General features: G+C 28.8%; 1 protein-coding gene across 1 annotated transcript; it reads right to left on the bottom strand.

Moving 5' to 3' along the window:
* Positions 1 to 12,867: 12,867 nt before the first annotated feature.
* On the bottom strand, positions 12,868 to 14,848 carry LOC108468191 (cytochrome P450 86A22-like). Its single transcript, XM_017769074.2, has one exon. It carries the CDS (start codon positions 14,652 to 14,654, stop codon positions 13,050 to 13,052), a length of 1,605 nt encoding a protein of 534 aa, XP_017624563.1. The 5' UTR covers positions 14,655 to 14,848; the 3' UTR covers positions 12,868 to 13,049.
* Positions 14,849 to 20,798: the final 5,950 nt, after the last annotated feature.

Genomic DNA, 20,798 nt, shown 5'->3' with positions numbered 1-20,798 from the left:
GCGGATTTCATGAACATAAGAGCCATACCCGCAGTTAGACAAACTCAATAGCCTGCGGAACTTATGTAGACAAGCTACCATGTAACCTGCCCATAAGTGAACTCGGACTCAACTCAACGAGCTCGGGCGTTCGCATCCATAAGTGAACTCGGACTCAACTCAACGAGCTCGGAACTCAAATATCCTAGTGACATGTCACTTGTATTCTAATCTATTCCCAAGGTTCAAACGGGCTTTTTCCTCGATTACACATCTTTTTCGTCTTCCACAGAATATCGAAATCGATACTTCGGTGATAGTTCATACTTATCAAGTAATTCACATAATTACATATTATTCAACAATAACCACAAAACATAACATTTCATGATAATAATCAGCATCATATCATATAAACAACATTAAATTGCTTAAAATGACAATTATGTTACTACATTTACACATGAACTTACCTCGGTATAAAATTATTAGCAATCGAGCCTATTCTTCGTAAACTTGAATCTCGTTTCTCTTGATCTATAATGCTAAATTAATCTTATTTAATACAGACATTCATCAAAACAGCATTTAATACGAACTTTGGAAAAATTACATTTTTGCCCCTAAACTTTTGCATAATTACACTTTTGCCCCTAGGCTCGGGAATTAAACTTCATCCCTTATTCTTATGTTTTATGACATGCTGATAAATTTTCCCTTCTATGGCAACATCAAATTCACACTCTAACATGTACTTATGACTATTAGGTATTTTTACCGATTAAGCCCTTTTACTCGTTTTCGCTTAAAACCGAGTAGTACAAGTTGTCTAACATAATTTGAAACCTCATATTCTATCATAAAACACCAAAATACACAAATTTAACCTATGGGTATTTTTCCAAATATGAACCCTAGGTTGAATTATTGCTAGCATAAGCTTTAATCGAGCTACCGTGATTCCAAAAACGTAAAGAACATTAAAAACTTGGCTTGGAATCACTTACTATGGAGCTTGGAAGCTTGAAACAAACCCTAACTATGAAGAACCCTTGAAATTTCGGCCTAATGAAGAAGATGGACAAAAATTGGCTTTTAATTTTGTTTTTAATTCATTTTAATAACTAAATGACCAAAATGCCCTTACTACTAAACTTTCCAAATATTCCATCCATGTCCAATTTTTGTCCATAGACTTAGAAATTGGTCAAATTGCTATTTAAGGCCTCCTCATTAATATTCCAAAACAATTTCATACTAAAAACTCCTAGAATGCAAGTTTTGCAAATTATTCGATTTAGTCCCTAATTTCAATTTAAGCACTTTAGGCATAGGATTTCATCACGAAATTTTCACAAAATCATGCAATCATATCATAAACATAAAAATAATTATAAAATAATTATTTCTATCTCAAATTTGTGGTCACGAAACCACTATTCCGATTAGGCCCTAATTCGGGATATTACATCAGATATGTAATCAATTTCATGTATATGAAACTTATGCAATTCACATACATAACATTCAATTCAAGCATATAAATATACATAATTTGGTTACACAAACTTACCTCGATACTTGTTCGTATATAATAATCTACTAATCCAAAACTTTTTCTTTCCCTCGATCTAACTCCTTATTTGGTATTTTCGAATCTATATAAATGAATTTAATCATCAATTTATTACATTTCACATTCAAATCAATCCAATTCACATCTTAGGCAAAAATACCATTTTGCCCCTATACTTTTCATTAATTTCAATTTTGTCCTTAGGCTCGGAAAATGAAATTCATGCAATTTAATCCTTAACCCAAGCCTAGCCAAATTTTTATATAACATTTACAATTCATGTATTTCACAAAAATCAGAAATTTTACATCAATTTTACATCCTTACAATTTAGTCCCTAAATCACAATTTCATGAAAATTCACTATACAAAAGTTGTTTATCTATCAAAAACCTTTCAATTTTTACCAAAAATTTCAAAATTTTAGTACATTCATCCATGGTAAAATTTCAATACTTTAATATCTTTACAAATTTATCCCCAAAATAGATAGATTAGGTTATTATGATTTCGAAAATGTAAAAATTACTAAAAATGGGACAAGATTGCTTACCTAATTAAGCTTGCTTGAATTCTTTTCTCTTTCCTAGGGTTTCTATAGAAATTTGGGGAAGAAGATGATAATAATATGATATTTTTGAGTTTAATTGTCATCTTTAAAATTTTTAACTTTTCAATTTCATCATTTTCTTTAATTAAATTTCCATGGATGAATCACCATAAATATCTACTAACTTTACTTAATGGTCTAATTTCCATATAAGGATATCAAGTTTTGAATTCCATAGCTATTTGATACTTATAGCTATTAGAATTTAACTTTTGCATTTTATGCAATTTCGTCCTCTCTACAATTAAGCATGTAATCGGTAAAAATTTTCTTAACGAAATTTTCATATGTTATCTCTATCATAATACAGATCATGTAATAATATTAAAATAAATTGTCTTTCTGACTCCAATTTGTGGTCCCGAAATTACTGTTCTGATTTCACTGAAAACGGGCTGTTACATTTTAGGTGTTAAATTGATAGGTTTTAAGCTTAGTTTAAGAAAAATACTAAATTGTAAATCATTATTGATAGATCCGTACATTAGTTACCAAATTGAATAAATTGTAAAATTGATTGTAGAAATAAGAAATAGGCGGTCCTTAATGAGTAATAGTGAAATCGAAATTCAATTTGGAGCTTTGAATAGAAAGTTAGGTTAGTCTCTATTTTAGGGACTAAATTGAATAAATTTTAAATTTTGCATAAATTGATAATTGATTGTGAATTGGCTTAATATTGATAGTGTTGTTTATTTAAGTTATTTGGTAACCAACGTCAACCCGAATCTGTTGAGAGAAAAGGGAAAATCTAAAGTCGTTAATTAATAACTCGAAATTTTTGGTTTGTATTTCTATGATTTGGGAACCATTTATTTGCTGCATATTTATATCATTTTGCCTTATATGGATTTGGAGGTGAGTTATTGATGATTGATTATTAAGCTAAAATGATGTTCTTTAGATTGAGTATCGAAGTAGGGATTATGTACCACCCTATACTCAACCCAATCATCGGATCCGGGCTACAGGGTGCTATGCTCTAGAACCAAATTTTAACTACACATTTATCGATATATATATCCTGCCATTCATACTTAATACAATTATTATTAAAACACAAATATCTAATTGACCCCACCATATACTTGAATTTAATTCGATTATTAAACTTTAAACTAAGATACAAAATATTTTACAAGGTAGCTTAATCATGTTGAATATTTGATTAGTTTTGAAAATAATATTCTTATCAAGCTGATTACAAATAGGACTCTGACTTTGAGACTCCGCTTCTGGGTCCTTCGCTGTATGTATATTACAACTACGAAGCCAACTTGCCAAAGCACAATGAATTTTGGCCTGGTCCCTCTACGAACTCTCAAACTTCCTTTTTACCTACAATACATAATAGCACATACGTAAGTTGAACTGAACTTAATAAGTTTTCCATACCTTATCAACATGACGTTAGCATGCTTGTATTTCAAGGCTCAGCATTCATGTTTAACTTGTCTATATTAGGACGGTTCGCCAATATCATTTGCGTAGTCTTCACATCATAGATAACCAAAAAAGATAGATCTTAGCGGATAGTTCTTATTGCAGCCTACTAATAGTAGCTTGCCCCAACAGAAATAGATTCATAGTACGATCCTCATGAATTCATGTTTCAGACCTAAGTATGCAAATTCATGCTTTATGAAACATACCAGTGAGTTCACAAGGAAGACCCTCAATTACGGGTTAATAAAAAAAATCAACTCATCTTAATCAAACAAACCAATCTAACGAACCGTCATATCTTGCCTCTGTCTCGCAATAACAGATAACCCATTCATTATGGTTCACTTTTAGAAATATATAACATGTAGATGGATTCTTTAAAAGTGAGTCCCTTATTTACGGAATCATACATGTAAGATAGTCTTGACGAATTATTATATCTTGCACATACAAAATCGCATAAACAAATGGTTCATTCTTGGCAAACTTATCAAGCGGATCCCATATTTGCAGAGACATAGATGTGACACATATCCATATAGTGATTTTATCTCGTAGACCTCCATTAGATTATGCCACCTAAGCAAGTTGGGAAAATCCTTAACACGATTTGTTTCGTAGACTTCCACGGTTCTTACCATGGCCATGGACTTGCATTAATTCATACGACTCAAAGTCTGACTCTATAAAGTCCTTTACCACCCATAAAGGCTTTCATACGTCCCATAAAGGGCTCTAATATTGGTGTGTACCTTTCTCCGTACAATCCGTACAAAACTCCGTCAAAGCCACATATTAGTAATATTCATTTTCAATATAGTTTGCGCGAACCTCCGCAAATTCTCTTTGTTAATTCAAACACTTACATGTTCCCTTGCAAGGTTAGGGCATTCACCAATTACATTTTGCATTTACATGCCATATCAGAGGCAAATCACATATCATATTCCCTTCTTTGTCTTCCATCTCAATCACACTTCGACTACCCTCCACAACTCTGCATAATTCATACACAAGCAAACAACGAATACCATTGTTCATGCATGACACACATTACGCCAAACATTTCATGCATCTTCTTATCAACACAACAGGCCTCACGATACATCAATATTCAATTATAAAGTAACTCATCATTTGCACAACATTCGACCATAAGTTGATGCATCATTTACACAACACCCAACCAACATGCTCAACACATGATACTGAAATAAATGAATAACCATCTAAGACCTGAGTTCTGGAAATCACCTAGAGGTTTACTCCAAATCCATCAACTTAGCTTTTCTCTTGTTACCCGAGCCTCTAGCTTATAAAACATAACAACCATTTCAAAATTTCCAACGAAGATAATTTGTCATCATAAAAACTAGAATTTATTTGCGTGCAAAGGCCATAAAAATGATTACTCACAACTTTATCCAAAACAGAACAAAATTGATGGATAGTTGAAATTCTTAACTTTCTTCCCTTTTCTTAAATCCAGGAACATAGAAAGGTTAGGAAGCTTATTAGTTTGAGAAATCATCAGCTACTTATGCATAAACTTTAGCTACCTTCTTCCATGCAAATCGTTCCTTAATCTTTCTCCCTTTCAATCCAGACCAATGAAAAAGATGAAAAAAAAAAAGAAAATGAAAGAACCACACCAGAGAATAACGTTTTTTCCTTATATACTACTCACGTACTTCCTTCACTAATTTCAATTTCAACAGCCAAATGTGCATATCCATCACCATCATGTCTCCTATTAAGAAACTTTCTAATTCAAATATAACAGAACCAAGGTTAAAATCCAACTTTACCATAACCAGTCCACCATTTCTTCTTATTTCCACTAGAACCCGCTCAATTTGCAAGCTTTTCAATTTAGTCCCCAAATTCACCATTCCAACTCAAATTTGACGTTTCGAGGTGTGACAGACTAAATTGAATAGAATAGAAAATTTCATGACTTGTTTGATACATATACAATTGGTATGAAAAGTGAGGTGGTGCATGTTATAATATGTGTTTAATTGATACATTGATTATTAATTTAGCATGTTAAGGTATAAATTGAATTGTATAATAAAAATGGAAATTGGGTACCCTATTAACTGTTCTAACTATGTCGGATATAGTTAGTATGCTATAGGTTCAGAGTATTGAGTAAAACCATCATTGCTAGGCAATCTAGGGTGGTAGATATTATGCTTTGAATTATAGTTACCGAGCAACCTGGGGTGACAGATTGATCGAGCTAAGAAAATCATTGTTACCGAGCAATCCAGAATGGTATTATATATTTTTATAGCTTTATTGTTGCTAGGCAACCCGTGGTAATAGATCTGTGTATCCGTATTAAGCCCGTGTCTGGTTAATAAGGTTAATAATACAATAATTGGTTAAATGATAATTAAATGCAATGTGATGGAAATATGAAATGTGATATTATTCTATTTGAGTTGAAAACGAACCCTGGGGGCCAAATATGTATAAAAAAGCTATTAGGCTCGAAAATGATTGAAGTGTTCAAGTGAAAAAGGGATTGATGAATTTAATTGTGATGCTACTAAATGAATAGTTAACATTATTCAATAGTAGATATAGAAATGAACTAAATGCTAATAAATTAAATGTTATATGAGAAGATAATATGTATGCATAAAGAATTGTTGAGTTAAAATGAATATAAGCATAGATTTATGGTAGTATTTTTATAAATTGGCATGAGTTAGAATATGATTTTAACATATGTATTTGCATGAATTTGTTTATATTGATTTGAATTGTATAATTACTACTGAGCGATTTGCTCAGCGTATCCAGAATTTGAACCCAACTTAGCAATGTGTGTGAAATTTTCATATTCTAGTTGGCATGTTTCTAATAGGTTAATCTTTGTTGAAATAGAATGATACCTATGAATAAATGTTGCATTTTGATGTTCTAGTAATGATATATGTGTGTTTGATGTATGTATATATATAAATGTAACTTATATTTGCTTTAGTTGATTAAGATATGCTGCATGAAATGGTGACATGGTTAAACTGAGATGCATGAGCATTTATATGCTTGCATCATTAGGTTGTGAATGTTAGATTAGTTAATGAACTTGATTAGGTAATTGAAGGAATTTGGTGAAAAAGAAATGAATAGTTATATGTGAGCATAGAGGCATAATTCAATATTAGGTGTTTTAGAAATGTATGTATGGTTGAAGGATGTTGAGATTGATTTACGTTTGATATTGCTTAAAAATTACAGATTTGAAAGAAAAAGATTTGCAAAAAGAATATGTGATGTCATGACATCGAACGTACCACGTTATGATGAGAAATGACCTATAATGTCACGTTGAGATGAGGAACCCCGTCATCTTGACGAGGCCAAAACAATGACGTTATGACGTTGAGTGGCTTGACATAGTGACGTGACAAACTATGTGACGATGACTCAACATGGAAATGTGACGTCATGACGTTAACCTTGTAATTTGAATACTTTACAATTCAGTCCTAATTCGATCTCAAGTTAACATTAAAGCTTTTGGAAGCTTGTATAAGACCCGGGAATGAATATTTGTTGTATTGTTGCTTATCATTCTTATTTGTATACGGTTAATGGTGTGAGTCGTATTAAATTTAATTATAGTTGCTTCGACAATAAATGTGACACCTTATAGTTCGGGTTTGACGATTAGGTCGGGTATAAGGTGTTACACACACATAAAGCCCTTTTTGGTTAGGGCTAAATGCTTATATAGTTTTAGTTATTATCCCAATGTGTTATATGTCATCTTCCTATAGGTAAGCCAAGGCAAGTTGGCCAAGTGGTCTGCCATCATAGATTTAAGTAGGATGGCGGTTGGGCACGTTATTAATCACTTTAGGTGGGACATGGAAGTTGACGTCAGAAGTGGCGGTTAATGTGCAAGATCCAATTGTGTATGTAGCCGAGGAATGGATGCAAAGAATGTGTTCAAAAGATTGTTCCTGAGGAGTTATCTGAAAAGTGTCTTTGAAGAATAAACATTCAAATAGTGTCTAAGAGGCGTGGGTATAACAATAATATACTTTTATAATACTGTGACTCAATATTTGTACTATCCTTTCTCACATGTGCCAACATAGTAAAAAAAAATCATTGAATCGAAGATATTCATCTCCCATTTCATCGTTTCCAACTGTTTGATAGTTTTTAAAAAAAAAAAAGCAAATGTTGTTTCAATGGTTGTCGTTTCTTATTAAAATGACCCACAAAGGAAAAAGAAAACATTAAATAGATTTATTGAGATGCAAAACATAATTAATAATTTAGGTTTAATGAAGATGAATAAACAAAAAATGACTTACCATCAATGCTATCATACTTGAAACTTTTAGAAAGATATTCACTATTGGAGTAAATTTGATGCACAAATGGGGGATTGATATTTTTGTCAATGTGTCTCACTTGCAAAGATGAAAAGATGCTGTTTTGTTATCAATGCTAATCAGAATAACTATTATAACTTGTGTCATTACTTGAATTATTAGTAATTATTTGTGAACATTCTTATTTATATTAGTAATTAATAAAAAAAATTAATTGCATAAGATATCTTTAAACTATTATTCTTATTTTAAATTAATCTTTAAATTTCAAAATATTCTAATTTCATTCTTAAATTATTTATTGTATTATCATTTGTTTGCTTTTGCTAGGTCCGCAATTGAACATGACCTATATTTTATCTTGTGGACGGTGTGTCTAGCAAAAGCCATCATGGTTTATGGCATTCAAAGTTTTTTGGGCAAACACAATTTTTTTTTAAAGGAAATGGATTATAATAGCCTACAAAATTTCCCATCATCCATAGCAATTTAATTGTTAAAAGTTGCTTAAAAAATTGTTAATAGTGTTCTTTTGAACATATTAGGAATGTGCTTTATGAAAAATGTATAAAGAAAATTGGTAAAAATATTATGAAAGCTTTTGTATTAAGAGTTAGATTACATTCGGTCTCTTTTATTTAAAAAAAGGATAAATTAGTCCTTATACATTAGACTAAAGAGCAAACCGATCATTTTATTAAAAAATTTATCGATTTCTATTATTAAAAATTAGCCACTATACCAGAGGCATAGCTAGGGTTGGCAGGGGCCCCGACTCCCCTAAAACGGAAAATTTTCATTTAGGCATATTAAAATTGCATTTTGGCCCTCCTAAAAATGATAAAATTTGATTTAATCTGTTAAAAATTATAAAGATATAGGCTATTAAAATAGTAAAATTACATTTTACTATTGTAAAAATTACAATTTAATTTTGGCAACTCTAAAAAATTTTTTTGGTTTCACCCCTACCTACACATAAACATGATTACAAGTAGCACATCACATGTTAATATATGGTTATTTCGTTAACCTTTCAAAATAAATGACCAATTTAATCTTTAATTTAACCTATAAAACTAATTTATTTATTTATTGAATAAAAAGAATAAAAACAATTTAACTTTTAATACAACAAATGTAGGAAAAAAAAATAAAGGAAATTTCATTTGATTTGATTGATAATTGCTTCTATAAGCCTCTGCAAAACTGACGCAATTAATTTATTTTATAATATTTAATGTAAGAAAAATATTTATTTCTTTTGTTTTAAGTTTTAAATTAACTTGTTTTTCATTCTCATAAATAAAAGATTAATTTTCTTAAATTAAAAGATCTATAATTTATTCATTGCTGCATAATATTTAATTAATTTACATTTTAATTTTCATAGCTTATTTTACACTTCTAATAATTATTATATAGTTTTAAATTTATTAAATATGATTTTTTTAAAAAAATTGGAGAATTTTCGCTAATTATTTCAAAGGAAACACGTACAATCTTTTAAGAAACCCAAAATATTTATTTTAATATTGTTGATTTAACTATAAATAAAATAATATAAAAAATTATTCGAAGATTCAAATGAGTATAATACATAGTTAAAATGATTTTAATTATAAAAATAAAATTACAATTATAATCCAAAATTTTAATATTTTTAAGTAAGTAATCTTTCGAGATTAAATTTTTAATTGTTTTTTATACTCTGATATTACATAAATAATGACAATTATTTGCTAGAAATTAGAACTTTGACTTTTCTATTTTATATAAAATGTATTAAATTATAACTAATATATTTATTATTTACTTTCATAAAACATGTGTTTATTATTTAATATTAATCTTCAATAGTTTGCTTAAAACTAATCATTTATATACTAATAAGGTATTTTAATATTAAAAATCAAGTAGACCCACCATTAATTATTTTACAAAATTAATTTTAAAAAGTCTATAAAATCCACAAAAAAATGTTTCTCTATAAAAAAATTAAATCATTTTACATCATCACTTTTAATAAATATTTTTATAAATGTATTCAATAAAATCATTTTAAAAACAAGTATTTTCTATTTTACATAATCACTTTTAATAGTATTCTTAATTTTTTTTCAAAATTAGTTTAAAAATGTCTCCTATAATGCTTTTCCAAAACCTACAATTTTAATTAATTATAAATTAAATACTGTTTTAATAATTTTTCAAATTAATCCTTAAAACAATCTAAAACCATTATTTCCAAAATAATTTTTTACAAAATTCTAAAAAAACCAATATGTTATTGTATTATTTTACTTTAATAAAATTATTTTTCATTTTAATTAATTAGATCTTTATATTCATTTTACTAAATAATTTAAAAATTATTACTTTATGCAAAATTTAATTCTACATTATTAGAACATAATATTTTTTCAAAAATTAATATTATCAATTATGAATTTCAGATTAAAAACTAGAATATATATATATATATATATATATATATATATTAAAAGATGTAATATTTTTAATATAAAAATGCATTGTTTTTAATAAGTGAAGAAATATAGATCCAACTTTTCAAAATCATGAATATTAATTTTGGTAATACCATACATACCAGTTGCATTTCTTTTATAAAATATATTTGACTTCCAGGAATTAGGGTGTAGTCTTATTAATGTGTCAAATGTATAGTTACAACTTTCCTTTTCAATTTTGTAATTAATAGTAATTTATTTTTTTTATAAAGCCACCTGCATTATATTTTTACTCACGAAAATATATTAAAATCCGACCCTGCCAACTTTTCTAGATTCGTTTTTACGTGAGCCAACTTCACCGTGCCGTCCACAAGTTGATTCACTGTTCTATGGACATGTTTAACAGAAACCTCCCAAGTCCGTCCACGCACCGGTAGAATATCCCCCACCAGCCGTAAACTGCCGCAGCTGTCCCCTAACTAACTGCACAATCCTTGTTTGCAATAATTTTAACCAAACATATTTTCTTCACTAATTTTTTTTTGAATTTTTCAAGAAAATAAAAATGAAAATACCCTTAATTTTGAAACCAAACACACCCAAAGTCTTCCACGCAGGATTGTTTTCATTATTTATAGAGGCTTCATTTGTTAACATTATATATGAGATATATTAAAGTCACATGAAATGTCACCAAAATTAGACATAGATAGTGGAAATTATATACGTTTTATATTTTTTAATTTAAAATTTAATCTTTTAATACATTAAAATTTTTATTCTATTATCCAATTTTACAGTTATAAGAAAGATAATATATATATTTTTAACTCTCAATATTTACTCTTCTCTTACTTTTTAAAAGTACATAAAATTATTCAAATTTTGTTAATATTTTCAATAAAAAACGAAAAATAAAATCTTAAAAATATAATATTTTTATAAATAAAAGTATAAAAGTTTTTAAAAAGTATTTACTTCTTCAAGGTATGCCCTAAGTTTGAGCAATTTGTTTGATCAATATTAAATCAACTTTTAATATAGTTTTTTAATTAAATTAAAAAATACTTATCCAAATTTTATTCCAATATGTATTGATCAGAAGAAAAGTAAATAACAATTTTTAATATTTTTGAATTATATATTTTATAATGTTATGATTTTTTAAAATGTTTTTTTTAATTTTGAAGTTTTTATTTTTATAAAATTTAAAAATTTTAAAGAATAAAATTAATTTGACAAAAAATTGTAAATATTGTGGGACAACAAATATCTTTACCTTTTTATAATTACAAAATAGGACCAAAGAATCAATTTTTAAATAAAAATACAATGACTTAAAATTTCAAATTTAAAGTACACAAATTAAATTTTAAATTTCAAAAACTATAAAAACATTTGTGATATTTAAACCAAATCCTATCAAAAGTTAAAAAATTATTTAAAAATCATTGAAAATAAAATATTATCAAAATAATTTATAAAAGTTATCATAATTTGTACAAATATGATCAAAATTATACGAAGGACTGCCCAATTATATAAAGGGTTAGTGGAAATCATAACAAAATTTCCAAAATGATAAAGGTGTTATTCCAATTATATATCAGATGCCACTGCAATTTTATCTAAACCTATCTCCTTATATTATCAATTTTTTTAATATATAAGTTGATATATGAATTTCATTAATCGTATAAAATTTGATTGTGATTCAAATAAATATATAAAGTTTTAATTTTGATTCAAGTATACACATTTAAATAAATACACCACTTTATTTTTATATAGATAAATAAAATTATTTATGTACAAGATATGTAGACGTAAAATGGTGCACTATCAATAATTGTGTTAGTGATTTATGAAATTTGAATCAAATCAAAATTTGGTAAAAGTATCATGGAGGCTCTTGTATTAGGAGTCAAATTGCATTTTGTCTCTTTTATTAAAAAATAGACAATTTAATCCTCATACGTTTGATCAAAAAGCAAATCGGTCCTTTTTGTTAAAATTTTCATTCGCTTCTACTATTAAAAACTAGTGTAACGCTAACAAATAACCAGACTGTGACATGTGACATGCCACGTATGCCTCGTGCTAACATATAAAGATTAGTTTTTTAAATGTAGAAATGGATGAAATATTTAACAAAATGACTAATTTGCTATTTAATCTAATGCACAAGGATTGATTTGCTCATTTTTTGAGTAAAAATGAGGTAAAATGCAATCTAATTAACTCTTAGTACAGGGGCCTCTATGGTACTTTTACAATCAAAATTTTATGTATATAATTGCATAAAATCATAATTCATGTATAAGATTATGTATTTGACCAAAGTTGATGAATTATATTAAATAATAGGAAAACTATATTGTAGGTTAATAAAAGATATTACTTAAAAGGGAACAAAAATTACCAATTGAAGCAATGACTTTTGTCATCATTCCCATAAATATTTAATGTACAAAATTTCAATATTTGAGCCATGTATATAGTTGGGTTTCAGGTTTTATTTCGCTTGCATTTATAGATGATTTAAGATAAATATATATTATAGTATAATACTATCTTAATTAATACTCCAGCTGCTGTGATTAATTCCTCATATAGTTGCCATTAGAGGCAATGACTTCACCAGCTTTGCCTATTTTTTCCAGTACAGGCTTTAGATTTCTTGGGTGCACGTCCATCACTAGACCGTATTTCATGAACAATGTTAATGACATTTTCTGCTCCACCCGATGTCCTTCCGCCACTGTCAGACGGTGGCGTAACAGTACCGCCGCGGCTATTGATTTCATCTGCAGGTAAGCTAAATCCTTTCCTAAACAAATCCTAGGACCTGCGTTGAAAGAAACAAATTTGTATGAATCTTGGGTCTCGAATTTTTTGCCATCTTCTGATAACCATCTTTCTGGTTTGAATTCTAAGCAATCTTCGCCCCATATAAATTTCATCCGACCGGTTGAATATATGGAATATGTGACATTTGATCCCGCTGGGATAAATGTTCCGTTCGGCAAGACATCATCGGCGATTACATGCTTTGAGTCTTGTGGCACTGATGGGTAAAGCCTTAATGTTTCAGATAGTGCGGCTTTAAGATATATCATTCGATCTACTTCTTCAAACACTAATGGTTCATCAACCCATTTGGAAGTGTCAGATCCACGTGTCTCCATTAGAATAGTGCAAATCTCGATGAGAATTTTGTCTTCCACCCTTGGGTTTTGATTTACTAACCAAAAAAACCAACAAAGGGCAACTGATGACGTGTCACGTCCAGCTAGGATGAAATTAAGTGTCACGTGCTGAAGGAATTCATCTGAATAGGATTCTTTTTTTTTCATGAAACGGGATAACAAATCGTCGTGTTGGATCCCACTTTGATGCTGACTCACCAACTCTTGCTTACGTGTATTTATGATTTCGGATAAGTATTTATCCATGTGTTCAAGGCTTTGGCTCAGCTTGACTTCCATCCCAAGCCGAAGCCATTTCTTCAGCTTCCATACGATTTCAGGCAAAATAAAGCGTTGGAGCGTGGCTTCCGTGGCTCGATCAAAAGCCATTGCGAAGCCGTTCTCTGGAAGTCCTGGGGAAAGTGTTTGAGGGTCCTTACCGAAAGTCAAGCCGCATATGTTATCAAAAGTGAGCCGAAGCAATAAGTCTTGAAGATCAATTCGCTTCCCTTGGAGCTGAGCCGATTCAAGAATCGGGCAAAACCGATACTTAATGGCTCGGCTAACCCACCGTGCCATAGCATGGCGCAGCGTCCGGGTGGTAAATTCTAATGCGGCAGTCTTCCGCTGAAACAGCCACGTGTCTCCATCAGAATTAAAGATCCCATCACCGAGCAAATCATGGAAGACAGCTTGCCAAGTAGGCCCCTTAGGGTAATTATCGAACCGGATCTTCAAAATATGCTCCAAATTCTTCGGATCACACGTGACAGTCACGAGACCTTGTTTCCGGGCCAATAATGGAATTGCAGCAATGCAAGTCTGGTACGTGCCACCACACGCGCGGAGATTGTCCGCGATCCACTCATGCATGCAAGTAGAATTCTGGATGAGCCCAGGGAGACTACCCAATAAGGGCCAAACACGTGGACCATTAAGCGACCTTGAAATAAACTTGAACCACACTAAATACGCCACCATGGCTGATAAGATCATCAGAGCCGTAGATCCATCCATGTTTAAAAAGAATTTACACGTAAAACAATAACCTTCAATTTCGTAAACCCTAACGAAACCCAGATTCTATATTATGAAGAAGAAAAGGAAAGGAGGAGAAGGTTGTGAGAATGATGAGTGAAGGGAAGATACAGAAGAAGAAAAGGATTATATAGGATAGCACAGAAAGTGAGGAAGGCAAAAAGTAATTAATAAGGGCAACCACATTTGTTGAGATTATATATGACTTAATTTTCTTCTTCTTCTTCTACTAAACACAATGCCATTAATGGCCGACTAGGGTCGTTGGAAAATCATATAAGTGAAATGGCCACAATAGTCGACTTTTTATATATATATATATATATATATATATATTTAAAATGAAGATCCAACAACTTTAAGAAGAAAGGGGGCTCACCTAATTTTACAGGGAAGAGCTTGTTCTCCTTAAATTCCAACTATGGGAGCATTCAATGAAGATGTAAATTAGATTGGTTGAGCAACTATTCTCCCGATATATGCCTAGTAATATTCATAAGGGAAAACTACAAAAATAGTCACTTTCGTTTGCTTCCGGTTATATTTTAATCATTTATATTTGAAATGTTACTTATGTTAGTGTTTTGTTACGAAGTGGTCACTCTGCTATTAATCCCCGTTACCTTCTAACGGTAGTTCTACGTGGCAGTCCAAATGGGTTTTAAATACTAACTTGGATGTTTCGATGGGATGAGAATAGGTTTTTAATTTTTCTTTTGAAAATAAAACACAAAATTATGCCTTAAAACCTAATTTTCTCTTGTTTAAAAATGGAAATATGGGTAACTGCCATGTAAGACTGCCGTTAGGGAGATAACAAAACTTAACGGCAGAACATCACTTTGTAACAAAACACTAACATAAGTGACTACAATGTAATATTTCAAATATAAATGACTAAAACGTAATTAGAGGTAAACAAAAATAACTTATTTTATAGTTTACCCAATATATATATATATGAACGTGTATATAACCCATTTTCTTCCTCATATTTAGCAATCTATTATTATGCTGAAAATTTGTTCTTCATGCCATGTGACTGGTTATGGATTTTTGTGAGCAGCTAGCACACATCAGCTAGCATTATTATCATTTTCGTTTGGTTACTATTAGGCTCAAAAGCACCAATTAGTGAATTTCGAAATTATCGAATTTTATTTGAACATCACTTTAATTTAAAAAGAAATTGATTTTAAATCGTAAATTGTACAAAGACACCGATAATCATAAAGAAAACTCTATTCATATAACTTAATTAAAGGTTTAAATTTGCATTTAACATATTCTTTCAATTTAGTGTTTATGCCGTTTTTATCCTAATTAATTTTTTTTCATTATAGTATATTTTTGTAAAACCATTAAATCTGAGATATATGTGAATGTGGCAATAATGATATGACTATGACATCATTATTCAAAAATTATAAAAATATATAAAATTAATATTCTTTTAAAATTTTAAAATTTTATAGGCCCGTCTTGCCTCACCTTAAATTCACCCTTTATGGACGACATCTCTGTCTCGAGAGTGCCCTTGCTTGAATTCTTCTTAATTTTCTGTTGGTTTTGTATAATGGAGAAGAAAGTTTATATGGATTTTCACCCAAAAGTTTGGCTATTTTTAGGTTTTAAATAAACTATTAGCTTTTTATATACTTTTAAAATTTTAAAAATAATTTATAATCTTTTCTAAAAAGCATATACATTTTTATAGATGATGACAACATTATAGTGTACTTATTGTAACCTATCACAATTCTAAAGTATCATATGCCTGAAAGAATTAATAGTGTTACAAAAATATCAAAATATATAAATAGAAAGTTCGGATATCAAGTGCGACAAAAAGTAGTGTTAAATTAAAAATGTGTCAAGTTGAAGGCCAATTACATAATTAAGCCTTAATTAAACAAAAAACATTATATTTAAAAAACAATAGTAAATAATAATTTTTTTGCACAGTCGATGGTGATTTTAATAATTTTCAAATGTATATAATATTTTAATAAAATCAAGATATCTTTCATATTCGTTTTATGATTTTATAGAAATTAATCCTCCTCTCAATAATATTAACCCGAATATTCTAATTAAAAATATAATGGGTATTATTATTTCATCCTATACTTATTAATAACTATATATATGATTTAAAGTTTCGAGTTTAAATCGCGATAGTCGCGTTATTATATTATTGTAAGTAAAAATTAAAGATAAATCCTAACTTGATATAGTAAAATAATCAAGATATTAATATATCATAGAAGTTACTTTTTGGATGGATCACTTAATTCATCTCATAATTTGTATAAACTCCACCGACTCTACATAAATTTGCGATTGTTCCCTTCCAAAAGTCAAAAGTACAGCTCCATCATATAAAATTCTAATAATAATTAAAATTAAGGGTTTTAATTTCAAGTTTCATTTACCTAAATTATTATTGTTATTTAAATTTACGCATATTTGGTTATCGGTTTGACTGATTGATTTATATAGATCGACAATTAAATTTTTTATTAGACATTATTTTGATCGATTGAATTATATAAATTAATAGTTAAACATTCGTTTACCACGAGTTTAAACTGTGTTACTCTATTTCTTATTCTAATATTGTATAAAAGAAACATTCTTTGTGAGTTAAAATCCAACCCCAAAGAATTAATATGAAAGACGTTAAGGTGTAGGGTGGGGAAACAAATTCAAATATGCATGATATGTATATATAGTGTTTGTGTGACACTTAATAATTACAACCCAATTCAACAATGATTAATTTTAGTAGCCAATCATCTTTTTCTTCTTCTGGAATTCAGTACCTAATAAATAATCCCTTTCTTTACTCAAAATACCTTCATCAGTGTCGTGGGGACTTTTGATTTTGACTTTAGATGCATGAGCCATAACCCCACACTCACACATATACATATATAAATGAGTAGACAGCAAGAATATTTAATGGTCTGCCAGTTAGGGCCACAACGTTGCAAGCATTTTTGAGTTGAGAGGATGTAAAACTTTGACACGGTTTTCTACAGTTTGAAAGGGTTTCAAAATACTACATCTTAAGTTTATGATTTTTGTCATTCAAATTTAAAAATTTATTAAATAATCACTGAATTATTTAAAAGTTTTCATTTAAGTCACAGGATTGTTGGTTTTTTTTTCCTTTTTAAAGTCTAACTAGTAAACTTCAAGTGGCAATTTAATGAGCGGTATAATGGATTGATACTTATCGACAAGTAGAAGAACATACCTTAGATCCAAGTAGAATTGATGGCCAGTGTTAGAGATCAGAGAATAGAGATGTTTGTATTTTTGTTCGTAAATTCGTGACATTCAAAATTATTTCATGAAAAGAATTGAACTATAAAAAAAAGGGAAAATGAGTGCTTTCGACCGGTGCAGGCATTATGAAATGAAAACTTTAATAGTCTAGTGACTTAAATGAAAACTTTTGAATAGTTTCGTGACCATCTTATAACTTTTTAAAATTGAGTGACCAAAATATAAACTCACTAATAGTTTAACGACTTTAGATGTAGTTTACCCAAAAAATTAAAAGATATAATAAGAATTTTCAAAAAATTCAACCCTAATTAAAATTTTACAAAAATTTCAAGTGAGAAATATTAAATTAAAGTTTTAGATACCACATTTATATTAATGTGTGATAAATATAATTATTTAAATTTTAAATAGAATACCAATAGGGTTTTGGTTCAATAATAAAGTTGAGTCTGTAAGAACTTAACATATAAAACGACACAAAAAATAACATGGTTACAAATTTACAATATGATACACAAATGTATTCAACAAATCATGAATAAAAATATTTAAAAAAAATTAATTACCACGAAAAATTATACAAACCATATTACGAATTGAGACACAACATAACAATCAATAAACTACACAAAATATGAAATATAATATAGAAGTGTAATAGAAAAATAATTAAAACACAAAAACAACATAAATACAAAATGTACAAATCATATTCATAAACCATGAATTAGTAGAATCTAAAATTTTATATGCATTTATGACCTTTTACACATTTTAGTACACTTACTTACTTGTCCTAACCCAAAAGTTCAAATTGAAATTAAGCCAACAACTTCTAAGATATATCTTTCTAATTAAAAAATAAAAATACATTTATAACACTTTAAAATATGAAAATAACAAAAAAATACAAAAATTCTCATTTTTTAATATTTCCTTAATCTTTTATTAAGTTTTATATTTCCTTATATGTATACACCTTAAAATACCTTATCTGTATATAATGAGTAAGATATTTATTATTTTTATGAAGTCCGTATCTAAAACTACAAATTTATTTTAAAATTCAAATTCATTTATTATTCACATTAAATTTGATTATCACAATTCAAATCTAAACTCTATCAAATGTCCGAATATGCTCAATATCCCTTAAAATTGATCTGATTAATTCAAATCTGAATCATAATATTTTTTGAATTAAACTTCGCACAACTTGAGGAGGTTTGAAGAATACCTGGATACTTGTGAATCCTGTAGCAGCATGCTTGGCCATAAAGTTTGCAACTTCATTGTGAATTTTGGAAATATGACAGATACGAATTTTCCAATTTATCTGTGTTAGCTTATGAATGGCCCGTAATTCTATAATATGACTATCGATAGAATTATCGACTAAAATTGATTCCACTGACAGAGCATTATCAGATTCAAGCTCAACCTGTCGATAACCTTTGTCCCAAGCTAGCCAAAGTCCTTCTAACATAAATCTCGCTTCAATCCTAAACACTTCATCTTTCCTAATGTCATCGAATAACTACGTAACCAATTATCATCAGCATCAAATAAGAGTTAAGCGATACTATACCACTTTGAATATGCTATAGATAATAATTAAATTATTTGTCTCAATATTATCCCAATCTATAATATCCAATTTTGAAAAAAATTAAATTGAATATCGAAAAATAGTATAATCATTTTATTTATTATAAAATTTAAATTACTTAAAACAATGCCATTGATTGCCACCACAGCTGACTTGGTTAACCCACTTTGGTGATTTTTATTTTTTTAATTAATGTTATGGAAGGTCATGATAGCTCAAGTATTATAATATCTAATGCACCCAACTGTATTAACTTTCATTGATGATGATCATCAATTTGGAGGCTGCAGTATTAATTCAACCTAAATTTATGGGCTTTGATTTTGGGTGTCACTCTGATCATCTCTTTCTGTTCTTCTCACATTGTCTCCTCTTGAAAATAACTTTACATCATCTGTCTCTGTAAATCATTAATCTCCATGTTCAAACCCTTGCCAAGAAAAAGAAACTTCCAAAGAAAAAACTACAACATGTCTATTGTCTTAGTCTTCGAAAAGAAGAGTTATAAATATTAAAGAAAGTTATTTTTAAGAGGGTGTTTGATTTGCCAAATGTAATATTATAGTATTTGGATTGGCAACTTTCTGATCATCAAGTAATTTTACATTATGGAAATAGTGTTAAGATGTTATAATATAGGGTGTAATCTTGTTACGGTTTTTTTATAAATTATTTAAGATTATTGATAGAATCTAAATATTAAAACAAAAATAATCTTTTATTTATTATATTAATTAATATAATTTTAATAGTTAAAATAGTAATCACTTATTATTTTGTCTTTTTCAAATATCATTTTTATAATTAAAAGTTCTAATATTAAAATTTTTTAAAGGAAATGAACTTGAAAAGATAATTTTATAAGAAAGATAATACAATAAAAATTGCTTGTAAATAATCTTATATTTCGACAATCAAACACTTAATTTTTATTTTAGTCAAATGAATAAAACAAGTTAATCTTATATTTCAGTGGTAATATTTTATAAGTTTTACGTGTTTTGTGACATTTGACATCAAAACTTAATGTAAAAACCTAGTGACGTGTCATTGAAAACAACGAATATTTGTTGAAACAGGGACGATTTCATGATCCTAAAGGTCAAAGGAAACCCAAAAAACTCAGCTATTAAATACTCAAAAACACAATAAATTGACCTACAAACAAATTAATGTAAAGTTGACTGTGGATGACAATAGGCGTTGAGAATATAATA

The sequence above is a fragment of the Gossypium arboreum genome, chromosome 8, assembly GCF_025698485.1.
Source record: "Gossypium arboreum isolate Shixiya-1 chromosome 8, ASM2569848v2, whole genome shotgun sequence".
Lineage (NCBI taxonomy): Eukaryota > Viridiplantae > Streptophyta > Magnoliopsida > Malvales > Malvaceae > Gossypium > Gossypium arboreum.
Note: the sequence above shows the minus strand (reverse complement) of the source record. Positions and strands in the feature narration are given on the sequence as shown.

What these genes read in the sequence shown, in the direction of transcription:
- LOC108468191 (XM_017769074.2), bottom strand. Translation starts at nt 14,654, where the DNA reads ATGGATGGATCTACGGCTCTGATGATCTTATCAGCCATGGTGGCGTAT.